At 53.9% G+C, this 14,382-nt stretch overlaps 1 protein-coding gene across 1 annotated transcript in view; it reads left to right on the forward strand.

Moving 5' to 3' along the window:
* POLE (DNA polymerase epsilon, catalytic subunit) overlaps nucleotides 1-14,382 on the forward strand; it is a 39,351-nt gene that overhangs the window by 653 nt on the left and 24,316 nt on the right. Inside the window, exons 2-23 of the mRNA XM_024566808.3 lie at nucleotides 985-1,126; nucleotides 1,464-1,544; nucleotides 1,956-2,000; nucleotides 2,160-2,252; nucleotides 2,547-2,701; nucleotides 4,034-4,175; nucleotides 4,284-4,364; nucleotides 4,907-5,014; nucleotides 5,329-5,439; nucleotides 5,711-5,796; nucleotides 6,058-6,177; nucleotides 7,465-7,597; nucleotides 7,694-7,807; nucleotides 7,895-8,107; nucleotides 8,329-8,436; nucleotides 9,643-9,771; nucleotides 9,846-9,948; nucleotides 10,045-10,191; nucleotides 10,499-10,644; nucleotides 12,734-12,882; nucleotides 13,822-13,914; nucleotides 14,077-14,221. Coding sequence (XP_024422576.2) covers nucleotides 985-1,126; nucleotides 1,464-1,544; nucleotides 1,956-2,000; nucleotides 2,160-2,252; nucleotides 2,547-2,701; nucleotides 4,034-4,175; nucleotides 4,284-4,364; nucleotides 4,907-5,014; nucleotides 5,329-5,439; nucleotides 5,711-5,796; nucleotides 6,058-6,177; nucleotides 7,465-7,597; nucleotides 7,694-7,807; nucleotides 7,895-8,107; nucleotides 8,329-8,436; nucleotides 9,643-9,771; nucleotides 9,846-9,948; nucleotides 10,045-10,191; nucleotides 10,499-10,644; nucleotides 12,734-12,882; nucleotides 13,822-13,914; nucleotides 14,077-14,221 — 2,644 coding nt within the window. The remainder of the gene's footprint in view (nucleotides 1-984; nucleotides 1,127-1,463; nucleotides 1,545-1,955; nucleotides 2,001-2,159; nucleotides 2,253-2,546; nucleotides 2,702-4,033; nucleotides 4,176-4,283; nucleotides 4,365-4,906; nucleotides 5,015-5,328; nucleotides 5,440-5,710; nucleotides 5,797-6,057; nucleotides 6,178-7,464; nucleotides 7,598-7,693; nucleotides 7,808-7,894; nucleotides 8,108-8,328; nucleotides 8,437-9,642; nucleotides 9,772-9,845; nucleotides 9,949-10,044; nucleotides 10,192-10,498; nucleotides 10,645-12,733; nucleotides 12,883-13,821; nucleotides 13,915-14,076; nucleotides 14,222-14,382) is intronic.

Here is a 14,382-nt window from a genome sequence, read left to right on the forward strand (position 1 = left end):
TTGGTTGAAATCTACGACAGCCTTACCGAATCTGCTGGCCTGACAGCCTGCACCCTGCCGAGTGGTGGGCGCGCCGGGGGCCGCGCGTCCCAGTCCCGGTCCCCGAGCACAGGCCGAACTGCTGTAGCGGGTCCTGTGAATTCCACTCGACGAAAAAACACACTGACAAGGGAGCCAACCCTTTAAAGTTAAATTTAAGAAGCAAACGACTCATCATTTTGAGGTCACTGTAGATTCTCAGTGCGGAGATGCCGTACAGTCCCCTCGGGGCTCCCGGGTGGTGGCGCCGCGCGTCACTAGAGCACAAGCTCCTATGCGTGCGTGTGCGTGTGTGTGTGTGCGTGCGCGCGCGCGCGTGCGTTAGCTCTGTGCGCTGCAGACCACCGCGCACCCAGGGCGGAACCCTCCACGGGGGTCACGTCGTTCCCCGTCTCTGCTTTGGGTATTTCAAGAACGCTATATAAGCGGAATCATAAAGTGTGTGACTCGCAGGGGAGTGGGATTTTTTCGCTCATCCTAATTCCCTTTCCGTCCATCCACGTCGTTGCAAGTACCGCTAAGCCTGTGCCTGTTTATCTATGAGTAGTATTCCACGGAATGCACCTGTCTGGGCCGTTTCCACTTTCTGGCCTCGGTGAATAAAGCTGCTACGGACATTCCCGTACAGGTGTTTGAGCGGTTGTGAGTTGGCCTGTCTCTGGGATGAATGGCTTCCTGCTTGTTTGATATCCCGGGAGGCAGCCGTGTCCAGCCATGGTCGTCGTAATTAGTGTCCTGCTCACAGAGATGAACAGCTGTTGAAGGTCCTGCCCCACTCATGTTTTTCCCGTGACTCGTTATTTGAATGAGCTGTTTTGCTCGATGTGAGGTGTCTCAGGGATGTGTCTACCGTGTCACATCTGAAACTTTCCCTGGACGGACTGGGGGTTGTGGAGTGGAGAGCATCATGGTGAGTGATGGCTGGATGGCCCTCCTTTCACTCAGGGACGATGGCCCCGCTTCCTCTGTCTCGGCACTCAAGCGCCTGGAGCGCAGCCAGTGGACGGATAAGATGGACTCGCGGTTTGGATTTGAGAGGCTCAAGGGGCCAGGGGAGAAGACCGGCTGGCTCATCAACATGCACCCTGTAAGCCCCTGGGCTTTTCCTCCCCCTGCTCCTCCACACCCCCCCCCGTGGCAGCGCAGGTGGAGATGGGCTTGTTTTCAGTTCTGCTTTTTAACATGTTTGGGCCATAGAAGACAAGGGGGGGGGGGCGGTCTCTCTATTACCTCTAAGAGCATAGCCTTTAAGAATGAGGACAAATAGAAATTCCTGCCTGGGGGCTGTTAGGTTGGGGGTTTTGTGAATGGGGCTGGTGGTGTTGATGCAGGGGTTGGGGAAGGTTTGTTTTCAAAGCGGAGGAAGGGGCTGTGGCACTGTGTAGAGGATGACCTGGTGCCCGTGTTGACCGACTCCCTCGTAGACGGAGGTTTTAGACGAAGATAAGCGCCTGGTCAGTGCAGTGGATTACTACTTCATTCAAGACGATGGGAGCAGGTTTAAGGTGAGTCCCTGAACCCCAAGAAGGTAAAACCCACTCAGTGATGAGGCTCAGCTGAGCCCAGAATGACATGTGATCATTTAGCTCTATAGCTGTGAGGAGAGCTTGGGAGGCTTCCCGTCTACAGCTACCAGGAGCCCATTGGGAACATGGGCTCTAGGAGCACATCAGTCGCCACTTAGGGTGTGCTGAGAGAGCTAGCTGGGAGAGACCGACAGGTGGGCAGTATCCTGTCCCTTAAACCCTTGCCCTGTGCAGGGTGCAGGCCCTGAATCCCTGCTGCCCCATCTCTCTTAAGAGAAGTCACATTCAAAGGTGCAGTGGGCTGGGCTGCTCACAGGTATAAGCAGCCTGTCTTCTCCATTGTCCCTTTTCCTTTCTCATTGTCCCTGAATGGGTTGGTGACTCTTACAGGTGGCGTTGCCCTACAAGCCATATTTCTACATTGCAGCCAGAAAGGTATGTCTGTGCTTCATAGATTCAGTTCAGGTGAACTGTGCCTCCTTGTTTGGGGTGGGGAGTGCGTCAGAACTGAAAACAAAGAGGCCTCTAGAGAAACAGCAGGGAAGGAAGCAGATTTTACTAATGCAAGGTCCTTTCATTCTGATCCTGATTTAGGGTTGTGAGCGAGAAGTTTCAGCTTTTCTCTCCAAGAAGTTTCAGGGTAAAATTGCTAAAGTAGAGACTGTCCCGAAAGAGGATCTGGACTTGGTGAGTGTCACTCATACCTTTCAGGGTTTGTGAAGCTGGTCCACTCCGTCAGGAGTGATATGGCAAGAGGCCAGGCTCAGTGTCTGTGGGTGGGGGGAGGTGTGGACAGGGCCTTGATGACGGATGTCCTCTTGAGAGAACTCGGGGGCGTATTTGGTGCTACATGCAACATTGGACAAGGTGCTTTGCTGTTGCCAACTCTTTGACAAGTATACTTACCTTTGAATTGTTCTGCCTTTATTTTCTTCCTCCATTAAAGTCGTTTTTCTCTTGCATGGTCTCTTCACTCTGTAGCCAAATCACTTGGTGGGCTTGAAGCGAAATTACATCAAGCTGTCCTTCCACACCGTGGAGGACCTCGTCAGGGTGAGGAAGGAGATTGTGCCTGCCGTGAGAAAGAACCGGGAGCAGGGCCATGCCAGCGATGCCTACACGGCTATGCTCTCCAGGTAGGCTTCGCTCAGACAGGCAGAGCAGCCAGTCGGGCATCAGGACTGTTTCTCATTTTTTCTGTGTTGACAAGATGGATAGGAGGTGGGGAAACTCAGCAGTTAAGTGACGTTAATGATTGGCTCTGTTCAATGTGGAAACACTTTTGAGCAGTTAAGTAGAATTCTTACATGCTCCATTTGTGTGAAATAAATGGTGATTTCCATGTTCTATTTTATGTTTTGGCTGTCTCTTTTCTTACACGGGGTGGATTTGCAGCTCTAACATTGAGTTGCTATAACAGTAAAGGCATTTTAGATTTCTTTTTCTTTTTTTTTTTTTTTTTTTTTGAATTCTTTATTGTTTTTATGTTTTTAAATTTTTAAATTTTTATTGTTATTCAGTTACAGTTGTCTGCATTTTCTCCCCATCCCTCCACCCCATGGCATTTTAGATTTCTAATCTCATCTCCTTAACACATCCTGTTTTCGTAATTTATGGCAAGTATGAAGATGTCTACATATTTTATTAAGTGCCTGGATTTATGTAGCACATTTTCTCCAGAGAACCTTGGACATTATGCAGAGAAATTTCATATAAGACACCACACACTTTGCAAACATCTAGACAACAATAATAGGAAGCAGGGGAAGAAATTAGGGAGAGGAAGTCTTGGCTAATTAACAGTTATGAGAACTAACCATACCCTCTGACAAAAGAAGATCAATTTGGGACCCTGAACATTTCTGCGAGTGCCCCTCGCCCCCTTAGTGGCCCATAAATTACTTTTTAGAGTTCTGCAGGGCGTAACCAGAGACCAAGTCCCCAGAGGCCTAAGCCTTCTCTAAAACTCACTGTCTTTTTTCCCCCTTAACAGTCCATTCCTGTATTTTGAAGTTTAGTGGGTTAATATTGGAGTGAATATTCTACTGACAATGATTTCCTGCTTGAATATGGTGGGAATAGAAATGGTAACAAATAGTTACCACTTACCTGCCACTTGACCTTTCCAAGAGCATTGTAACTGTTACATCACAACACTCCTCCATTTTCTTACTCAGTGGGGGCAGGTCACACTGGTAGATGTGCCTCCCAAGTAACAGAGTTTCCTCTCTCTATTCTTTTAACGGAGGTATAACCTGTGCCCGTAAAGTGTTCTAAGCGTACAGTGAACTTCCTGCTGTCTATGCCTGCTGCTCAGCGAGGGTGTCATCCAGGGTCACCCTTAAGAAGGGCCTGTCCTGGTCCTCAGCCACCTTGGTTTAACTTTTGTGTTTACTCCCTGTGGATTGTGCTCTCTCCAACCCAGCCCTCAAGGAGTGTAGGTGAGTAAGCTGCTCTCTGTTTTGCAGTGTTCTGCAAGGGGGCAGTGTGATTACGGACGAAGAGGAACCCTCTAAGAAGACTGCTGACCAGCTGGACAATGTTGTGGACATGCGAGAGTACGATGTGCCCTACCACACCCGCCTGTCCATCGACCTGAAGATCCACGTGGTACGCGGGCAGGGCTCAGGGGTGCCCGGCAGCCGGAGGGCGGATTAAAGGGCTCGTCCACGGGAAACAGGTGCAGGGCTCTCCAGTTCACAGCTGCCCACCCCACAGGCACACTGGTACAACGTCAGACACCGGGGGAGCGCCTTGCCAGTGGAGGTCACCCGTCGAGATGACCTGGTTGAACGACCTGTAAGTGCTGCTTATATTTCCTACAGCCCAAGTCACCCGCTGGTTTTTCGAGAGGTGTGAATTAGTGCGGAAAGGACAGTCCGACTCAAAGGTCTGTTTGCTTCTTTCCCCTGAGTACTTTCTGAAAAGGGTTATGGAGGGATTATGGTCCTGATCAGTTTCCGACCCGAGAGTACAATTACACTTGCTCCTGTGCCTGCCCAGGTGATGTGGTCTCTGGGCTGGGATGGATCTGAGCGTTTGAGGGAAGTTGATAGCAAGAGATGTGGTGAAAATGGGTTTGTAACTGGAAGGCCTTGGTTCAGGGACCGCCTTGCAATCTTGTTTTCTCGTTTCCGAGATGAAGATGTCTAGGCTTTTCCTATGATCCAGCCTTTTCTCATATGTGTTGAGTTGTCACTCCACCAGTGAATTACGGTCAGCCCTCAGATGCCTGTCCTGCTTTTTGGGGAACCTTTCCCTGTGGCAGCTTGACTCTTGGTTTTAGCAGCTGGTGGGGGGGGTGGTTTGTGACTGACTCACGCTATGTTTTGTCCCTCCAGGACCCTGTGGTTTTGGCATTTGACATTGAGACAACCAAACTGCCCCTCAAGTTTCCTGATGCCGAGACTGACCAGATTATGATGATTTCCTATATGATTGATGGCCAGGTGAGCTGTGACTTCTAAGGTGTGAGATCCCTGGGAACATGGACTGTCTGGTCCCCAGAACAGTGTCCACCCCACAACTAGTATTTTTGGGTGAATAGTGAGTGAGTGGAATCCAAGAAAGTGAACAAGCAATCTGTTCTGATGCCCGGCCATTCTCCCAACCTTCTGGTGAAAGTTTGAGGCACTCGGGGTATGGGGAAGCTGGGCGCCTTCCAGTTGACGCTGAGGTTGTGGTGGTTGGAGTTTCTGGGCCGGGGCCGAGAGGCGTGCCTCAGCTCTGTGTCTAATTCACGTGACTGCTGGTGAAATCCCAGGGCTACCTCATCACCAACAGGGAGATTGTAGCGGAGGACATTGAGGACTTTGAGTTCACCCCCAAGCCGGAGTATGAAGGTCCCTTCTGTGTCTTCAATGAACCTGACGAGGTAAAGAGCTGTCGCTGGGAAGTGCCAGCACTGCGGTGAGATGGAGGGAGAGTCACCCCTACCCTTCTGCAGCCTCAGTGTGCCTGCAGTCAGAGCAGCAGCTCCCGGGCTCGGGTTCCTGACGTTGTCTCCGTTCGTGGGCAGGCTGTGGTGGGGCCAGAGATAAAGGGCTGCCGTGAGGTGGCTTTTCCAGAACCTGGGAGAGGAACTTGGAAGTAGCTTGAAAAAGAAGGAAAGCAACCCCCTGAGTCCTGTGACTCATTGAATTCAGGTTCATCTAATCCAGAGATGGTTCGAACATATCCAGGAGACCAAACCCACCATCATGGTCACCTACAATGGGGACTTTTTTGACTGGTGAGTCTAATGTCTAATTTGTGAGTGACTAAAAAGAGTTTGGGAGGGCACATTACATTGTGAATTTACTTAATGCTGCTGAACCGTATGCTGAGAAATGGTTGCAATGGAAAAGCGGGGAGGGGGATGGTAGGAGGGTTGCCGCTCTGAGGACTCAGTGTGAGGAGCTTCTAGCTCAGCATCCCTGGGGGCAGTCTCCCCTGTCCCTGAGGGATTGGAAACTAAATGCCCGTGTGCTTGTCCATCCTCTCTCATTCCTAGGCCATTTGTGGAGGCCAGAGCAGCGGTCCATGGACTGAACATGTACCAGGAGATCGGATTCCAGAAGGACAGCCAGGGGGAGTACAAGGCACCCCAGTGCATTCACATGGACTGTCTCAGGTAGGCCGCGCAGCTCACCTGGCGACGTGACAGTGTCTCAGGAGGGCTTTCCATGAGTGCAGTCCAGTTCCATCCACACCTTCAAAGTGAGGACGGTGGCTTCCGAGAAGCAGCTCCCTCCACTGAGGACAGCAGCTGCAGGCTCTGGCCAGGTGCTGGGATGTGCTGTCTTTTGTCACATACTCATTATGTAGCTCACACCTGCTAAATGTTGGTATCAGGGTTGGGAAGCCAGACCAGAAGGAAAGGCCTGATAGTGAGGCCCCTCAGCTTCCCCACCAGAGCTCAGGTGCAGCAGCCCAGCTCTCTCTCAAAGGACAAGCACTCCGCCTGGCAGGCTGCGGTGTCTGGGCCAGGAATAAGCATGTGAGGGAGGCTGGTGAGGACAGCGGTCTCGTGGGCCTTCAGTGCCCTGAGGGGAGGGGGATTGCATCTTGGCCATCATGGGGAGCCATTGACACATTTGACAGTTGATCCACTTCCCCTCTAGCTCTGGTGTTACAGCACGTGGGCTGGAGAGGAGAAGCCTGGTTGTATTGTAAATAGGAGTGAAGAGAGAGTTGGACTTCAGGGTCTATGGATTTGAGGGGCAGGAATGCATGAGGCATGGGGAATGCTGGTTCTTAGGATTTGGTGTGGGCATTCGGAGGAATGGGGCAGAGCTCAGGTCAGGTGGAAGCAGGCCTGGGAGCCCCATCCATGGGGAGACCACGGGACATGACAACCTGAGCTTGTGGGAGTGGGTGGACTCAAGGAGACAAGTGAGAGGAAAGGTGGAGGCCCTGGGGTGGTGATGCTGGTGGGCCACAGCAGATATTCCCAGAGGTAAGGCCAAGGGAGTTGGGAGAGGACATGGACAGTAGGAGCCGTGGATCCCAGGGGGACAGTGGTGTCAGTTATGGGGAGGAAGTAGAGACAGGCACAGGGTCAAAGGGCACGGGGTGTCCTTGATAACGTGACCATGTACAGAGGGGAGGGGAGTTTGACAACGGGGCCCAAGAGGTGGGAGAGCAGGGCAGACCCCAGCAGCATTGACAGGACAAGCTGCAGGGGGTCCTAGGAAAGACCTGGGTACAGGTTTCTGCCTGCCTACCTCCTGTCCTCCATGAGGATGAGGGGGGCCTGGGGGCCTGCCTTGGCCTCTCCTGGGTTTGCAGGTATGTCCGTGACACAGAGAACCCTTAGGGGTACTCTACGTCTTGCTGTGTATGTCTGGCTTCGCCACCTTTCATGGGTTCTGGACTTTCTCAGAATCACCTCCAGTATTTCCTCTCCTCTCCTTTCCAGGTGGGTGAAGAGAGACAGCTACCTTCCTGTGGGCAGCCACAACCTCAAGGCAGCTGCCAAAGCCAAGCTGGGTTATGACCCCGTGGAGCTGGACCCTGAGGACATGTGCCGGATGGCTACCGAGCAGCCCCAGGTTCATGTGCTGCGCTGACTCCGGGGGTCTGGGTGTCGAGGGGGACTGGTACTTCTGGGCGTGCCGTTGCCCTTATCTCTGATGTTATCTCCTCAGACTCTGGCCACATACTCGGTGTCAGATGCCGTGGCCACCTACTACCTGTACATGAAGTATGTCCACCCGTTTATATTTGCTCTGTGCACTATTATCCCCATGGAGCCTGATGAGGTCAGTGCCTCTCCTGGTCCCGGGCAGCTGATGGGGATGCGGCTGTGGGGTTTTGGTGAGGTCTCACAGCCTGGCATTTCCCTGTAGGTGCTGCGGAAGGGCTCCGGGACCCTGTGTGAGGCCTTGCTGATGGTGCAGGCCTTCCATGCCAACATCGTCTTCCCCAACAAGCAGGAGCAGGAGTTCAACAAGCTGACGGATGATGGCCATGTGCTGGATGCTGAGACTTATGTGGGTGGCCACGTGGAGGCCCTCGAGTCAGGCGTGTTCCGCAGTGACATCCCCTGCCGGTTCAAGATGGTGCGCCCCCTCCTGGGTTTCTCAAGGCTTAGTGGCACCCAGAAGCCATAAGGGCTGAAGTAAGGCCCTCACCCCCCTTCTCACCCTGTGGGCTCCTCACTGGGCATCCTTGGTCTGGCCTGCCCAGGCCCAGGACATTGCGGCGTCCCACCTGAGGTATGTTGGTTGGTGCCAGAGCGTTTTCCCATCTCATCTGTGTCCCTGTCGGTCATTTGCACTAGAATCCCGCTGCCTTTGACTTCCTGCTGCAGCGAGTGGAGAAGACCATGCGTCACGCCATCGAGGAAGAGGAGAAGGTGCCCATGGAGGAGGTCACCAACTTCCAGGAGGTAACGCTTGGGAGAAGGGAGTAGGTGTTCCCACATGCTGCGTTCTGTCAGCAGTGTGCTTTTCGTGCTCCTGCTGCGTGCTGCTGCTGAGACCAATGACAAAGGTCTTCTGCTCTGCTCCGTAGGACAGGACAGTGTTGTCACGTCAGCAACCTGACTCAGTGAGAGGTAGTTTCAGCAGCTCCAGGAACGTGGTGGTGGGTCTTGTGACAAGCTAGCCGGGGGGTCAGGAGGTCCTCCCCTCTCTCTGAGAGGAAGGGCTCGCGTATCTATGCTCCTGTGCAAACACTGGTCTGTGCTGAGCCCTCCTCCTGAGTCTCACCTGGTTTGTGCAGGAGGGGCCCATGTGACGCCCCACCACTAAGAGCCTGGGCGCTGGGTTTCCTCGGTGCTTCCCTAGGGGACGGCACACACACGTGTCGTCACAGTGTAGTGCTGGGAGGATGAAGCTCACTGCATCCTAGGCTCACTGCACACGCCTTTCCCCTTGGCTGATCGTGGTCCGTGTCCTTTCTGTGAGTCACCAAACCTGGGGTGGTCCTGGAAACCTGACACAGGGCCCAGCCTCTGCCAGGGCACCCACCAAGCTCCCTGCTCTGATTTAGAGTCTGCTTGTCACTTTCGCACTGTGGGTATAACACAGAAGCTCAGTTCTGCATTTACAGGGACAGTTCTCGTATTTCACACAGGGTTCCTTCGGTGTTTGGTATCAGGAGGGTTTTTAGGCTGACAACCTCTGGCTAGAAACAGAAATCTGACCCACTGGTTTATAAGGTCCAGCTGCAGGCAGTCTTAGCACCACAGTTCGGAGCTTGGTATTTGGTCAGAGCCCATGCTAACCTTCAAGACTTCTCATTGGTCAGGTGAGGGGTTGTGAGATAGACAGCATGTCACGTGCCCGCACCTCGAGGGCTCACAGGGCACCCAGGAAGGGTGGCCAGGTCCCACCCTCACTGGCAGACAGGGCCATGCTATGCAAGGCCACAGGCAGTCTTGTGCAGTTTTCTCTCAACCCCCACATTCTTCTGGGATGGTGGCTGCTGTCCTCATTAGGGCTCTGCTCTTTCTTGTAAGCTTCCTGCACCTCCGGGGCCTGGTATTGGTGGCTTCTGTCCATCTGGGTTCTGTGGTGCTTTCTTTGTTACTCTGTAGTCTCCAGTTTTTATTTTGGCCACCAGCCTCCACCTCTGTCGCCCTTCTCTGTAGGTGTGTGACCAGATTAAAACCAAGCTCACCTCCCTGAAAGATGTTCCTAACCGTATTGAGTGTCCCCTTATCTACCACCTGGATGTGGGGGCCATGTACCCAAACATCATTCTGACGAACCGCCTGCAGGTAAGACAGATTCCTGCATCAGATGGGGTTTCTTCTGCTTGACCCCTGATTGCTCCCTCCCATGTCCTCCGTAGCCCTCTGCCATGGTGGACGAGGCCACCTGTGCGGCCTGCGACTTCAACAAGCCTGGGGCAAACTGCCAGAGGAAGATGGCCTGGCAGTGGAGGGGCGAGTTCAGTGAGTGCCTTCCTGGGTTGGAGGGGGTGGGGTTGCCCAGCGGGAAGCTGGAGGGCTGGTCTCTGTCACAGACCCTTTTCCCGCCATCCCGCCTAGTGCCGGCCAGTCGCAGCGAGTACCATAGGATCCAGCACCAGCTGGAATCGGAGAAGTTCCCTCCCTTGACACCCGAGGGCCCAGCCCGGGCCTTCCATGAGCTGTCCCGTGAGGAGCAGGCTAAATATGAGAAGAGAAGGCTGGCAGGTGAGTGGCCTGGACTTGGGCCTCTGTTGGGCTGTGTTGGTACGGCATAACCTGGAGTGGGTAAAGCAGTCATTGAAGCAGATCAGGTCGCTGTGGCCTTGTTCCTCCCGGAGGCTTCTTTCCATTCCTCCTTCAGCGCTCAGGGGCTCAACTCCTTCCTCTGGCCTTGCCTGCCCTTGCTTTGGTGTGATACACTAGCCTCAGAGAAAGCTGATGTGTTGGCCTCTGTTGCATCCTGGCTTCCTTTGGCTGTCTCCTGTGTGGAGTCTCAGGTCCCCCGACCCCACCCCCCGGCATTGTACCTCAGATTACTGCCGCAAGGCGTACAAGAAGATACACATGACCAAAGTGGAGGAGCGCCTGACCACCATCTGCCAGCGGGAGAATTCCTTCTACGTGGACACCGTGCGTGCATTCCGAGACAGGCGCTACGAGTTCAAAGGTCTCCACAAGGTGGGTCTCCTTTCCTCAGATGCAGAGCCTTGCTGGGCACTGTCTGGGCAGTCGCGTGTGTACAAACACCTCCTCGACTGCCTGCATCCCCAGGAGTGCGATTGCTGGGTCGGCTGGTGATGGTATTTGTGCTCCTTCGGGGAACCGCCAGACCATCTTAACTCTGAAGTTACCGGTTCGTCTGCATCAGAGAGGCACTGACAGTGTAGTGACTGTGATACTCAATAAGTGTCTTAAGTTTTCTGTTCTTTAAGTAGCAAACGTTTAAAATCATTTTTTTCTCACGTTGGATGGGGAACTTGCTGAAATACTTTTGGTCTCTCCATTTCTTTATCAGTTTCTTCTACCAGGGACTACTGAGTAGCTCTCATCCCCCTAAGTCCACTTAATAGAGACACAAAACAGGCCTGGCTCCTCATCCCAGGACACTGTGGCCTCAGGCGATCGGTGACGGCAGTGTCCCAAGCCCTCCCCACAGCCTCTGTTAGCAAAGATTTGCTTCATCCCATGGACCAGGTGGAGCTGAGCTGCCAACGGAGCCTCAGCAGCTGCAGGGGCCTCTCCCTCAGCCTCTCCTGTGGGGGCGGCATTCTGTAAGGTGCAGTCTCTGGGCGTGGGGGTAGGGTATCGCCACGTGCCCCCCTCTGCTGGTATGGAGGGTAACTGTGACCCAGCTTTCATGATCCAACGGCCTCTAGTCTGAGATAGGTTCTGTGGAGCCTTTGGTTCATCAGCATGTTTATTAAGTGCTGGAATGTACCAGACCCTCTTCTAGTACAGAAAATACGGCAGCCCAGGAGGTGAGGTGAAGCTTTCTGCAATAAAGGAGCAGGTCACTTATCGGGCCACCGTGGCTGCCTGTAACTTGGCAAATGGGGAAGAAATGCAGCTCAGGGAAGAAGTTCAGGTGCCTGAGTGCCTGTGCCTGTCACCCTTCCTGACGCCATCCTTGTAGGGGGCAGTTCTGTGGCTTTTGACAAGAAACGATGCAACGGCACCACAGAGACAAGGCCATGTCCGCTGCCTCCCAGCATGGTGCAGCATCTGGCAGGCAGTGGTGGTCCTTAGATTCTGGCTGATGAGTGCATCGCTCCCCCGAGGGGTTGCCGCCTACGATGTGCACTTGGCTCCCTGCCTGTAGGCGTGTCTGAGCTCTGTTTGAGAATCCCTGTGACGCAGCTTGTCGGTGCGTCAGGTCAGAGAGGTACTGGAACCACAGGGCCACACAGGAACCCTGGGCTCTGGAGGAGCGAGGCCCTTGCCTCTGGTGCTGCTCTTCGGCACCTTCAGATGTGCGTTTCACTCGCTGCCACAGGTTCCCGCTGTCAGGTCCTGGGCTCTGTCCCAGGAGGTTGCAGCTGCCCCAAGTCTGAGGTATCCGAGCAGGTCGTTGCTGTAATGGAGTGTCTTCTCCTAGTCCTGGGCCTCACCGGAGGTGCACATGGAGCGCAGACATACTCCTTTGTGTTCAGAAGTCTGTATAGGACATCGGCCTCACACAGGGTCGGTCCAGACGAAAGGCGAATCAGGACACCCAAGAACCCCACACATTGCTGTGGCCTGGCTCCTGGGCTGGAATTGTGCAGACCCAACAGGGGACAAGTCAGTATCATATCCATGATAAGTTTCTTCTTTTTTAGATTTTGTTTATTTATTTTTGGAGAGAGGGGAAGGCAGGGAGAAAAACACTGATGTGCGAGAGAAGCATAGATTGGTTGCTGCTTGCACACCTCCAACCAGGGACCTTTTGGTTCGCAGGCCAGCGCTCCATCCACTGAGCCACACCAGCCAGGGCCATGCTAAGTTTCTCTGGGGTAGTAGTGGCATGGTGATTATGTAGGAACGTGTCCTTGAAAGTGTGTGGTGAGGTGTTTAGTATCTGCAGCCTCGATGGCAGTGCTGAGAAGAGAACAAGAGAGCGGATGGAATAAAGCAAACGTTGCGAAATACCAGTGTCCCTCTAGGGCAGCCACCTACAGTCTTCATTTTATTTCTCCGTAACTTTCATTTACATTCATAACGTTGAAATAGAGCCTTGGCTATGCCTGTAGAATGTGAGCTGTGATCTAGGAGGTGTGTGTGTTCCCAGGTGTGGAAAAAGAAGCTCAGTGCGGCTGTGGAGGCAGGCGACGCGGCCGAGGTCAAGCGCTGCAAGAACATGGAGGTGCTGTATGACTCCCTGCAGCTGGCACACAAGTGCATCCTCAACTCCTTCTACGGCTACGTCATGCGTAAAGGGTACGCTCCTGCCTGGGCCCTCTGGGCCATGGGGCGAGTGAAGGGACTAGAGAGGAGAGAGCAGAGTGCCTGCAGGCCTCCATCCGAAAAGTGTGGTTGAGAGCGTGCTGAGGCGGGGTAGAGGTGAGGGCCACGCCAGCTCGTCGGTCTGGGGAGCCCCCACTGAACATCCCGGGCAGGAGACGGCGATTTGGCCCTTTCTGTCCAACACATGTGACTTACAGAATGTCATCACTGGGGCCGTGGAGACAGGTGCTCGGCAATTGCAGCACCGTGGGACTGATGAGGGGTGTAAAGTTATTTGAGAGGTCAAGCGTAGGGTGGGGGGATGCCAAGTGGAGACTGTTCCTGGGGTTGGTTCTAGGGTTGGGTGCTGCAGGGAGGGTTACCAGGGCAGCTCTGGAGGAGAAAGGCAGTGGGTGGCACAGGGGCCGGGTTTGAGAGAGGGTCATTTTGTTTATTCGCGTTGCTTTTTAATGGTAGGGAGGCAGGGCAGAGAGCAGGGCTAGAGCCTGGAGCAAAGTTTCAGGGGCAGGAGATACCTCTACCTGAAACAAGGTACAGGAACAGTGAGCCAGGTGGGCTGGCGGGAGGCTGAAGATGTCTGTAGATGTGTTTCCCTGAGAAGTGCAGGGTGCCCACGGGTTTGGAAGAGTGGAGAAGGCTCCCAGGGGCACTAACCATCTGGACTGGTGTAGAGAGTCCCCTGAGGCTGAGGTTGTAACCTATTGTGCTGCCTCCTTCCCGGAATTTCCAGAGCCAAGGCCTCCCACCTGAAGTAGAGACAGAGAAGGGTCCTCATCAGAGCTAAATTCCTTCTTAGTCCTCCTGTCAAGCTTCAGAGTCCCCTTCTTGGTGTCCTTCTCTACTTCCTCTGACCTTTGCTAATGACCCCGTGGAGGGAGCCCCGCCACCTGTAGCTGTGACTGTCCTTCCCAGGGCCCGCTGGTACTCCATGGAGATGGCAGGCATCGTCTGCTTCACGGGGGCCAGCATCATCACCCAGGCTCGGGAGCTGATCGAGCAGATTGGGTGAGGCTGCTGTGAGGAGGGCCGAGGTGGGAGGGAAAGGCCGGGGAGGATGGAGTGGGAAAGTGGGAGGGCCTCGTCCACGGTCAGGACTTGGCACTGGCTTCTTGCTACACGAGCCACAGTCCAGCGTGTACGTGGCCTCAATGGTCTGTTTCTCCGAAGGAGGCCCTTAGAGCTGGACACAGATGGAATATGGTGCGTGCTGCCCAACAGCTTCCCTGAGAACTTTGTCATCAAGACGACTAGCACAAAAAAGCCCAGGGTGACCATATCCTACCCTGGGGCCATGCTAAACATCATGGTCAAGGTGAGCCTGGATTTCTGGCGGCACTAACTGACGTGGATTTGGGAGAGGGGACTCACTCCATCCACCTTCCTGATTGCAGACCGCACATTTCTGCCTTCAGGCTGTGTTCTCTAGGCTGAGGGCACATACAGAAGATCCTGTCTTCAAGTCACTTGGATGTG

This window comes from Desmodus rotundus, chromosome 7 (assembly GCF_022682495.2).
Source record: "Desmodus rotundus isolate HL8 chromosome 7, HLdesRot8A.1, whole genome shotgun sequence".
Lineage (NCBI taxonomy): Eukaryota > Metazoa > Chordata > Mammalia > Chiroptera > Phyllostomidae > Desmodus > Desmodus rotundus.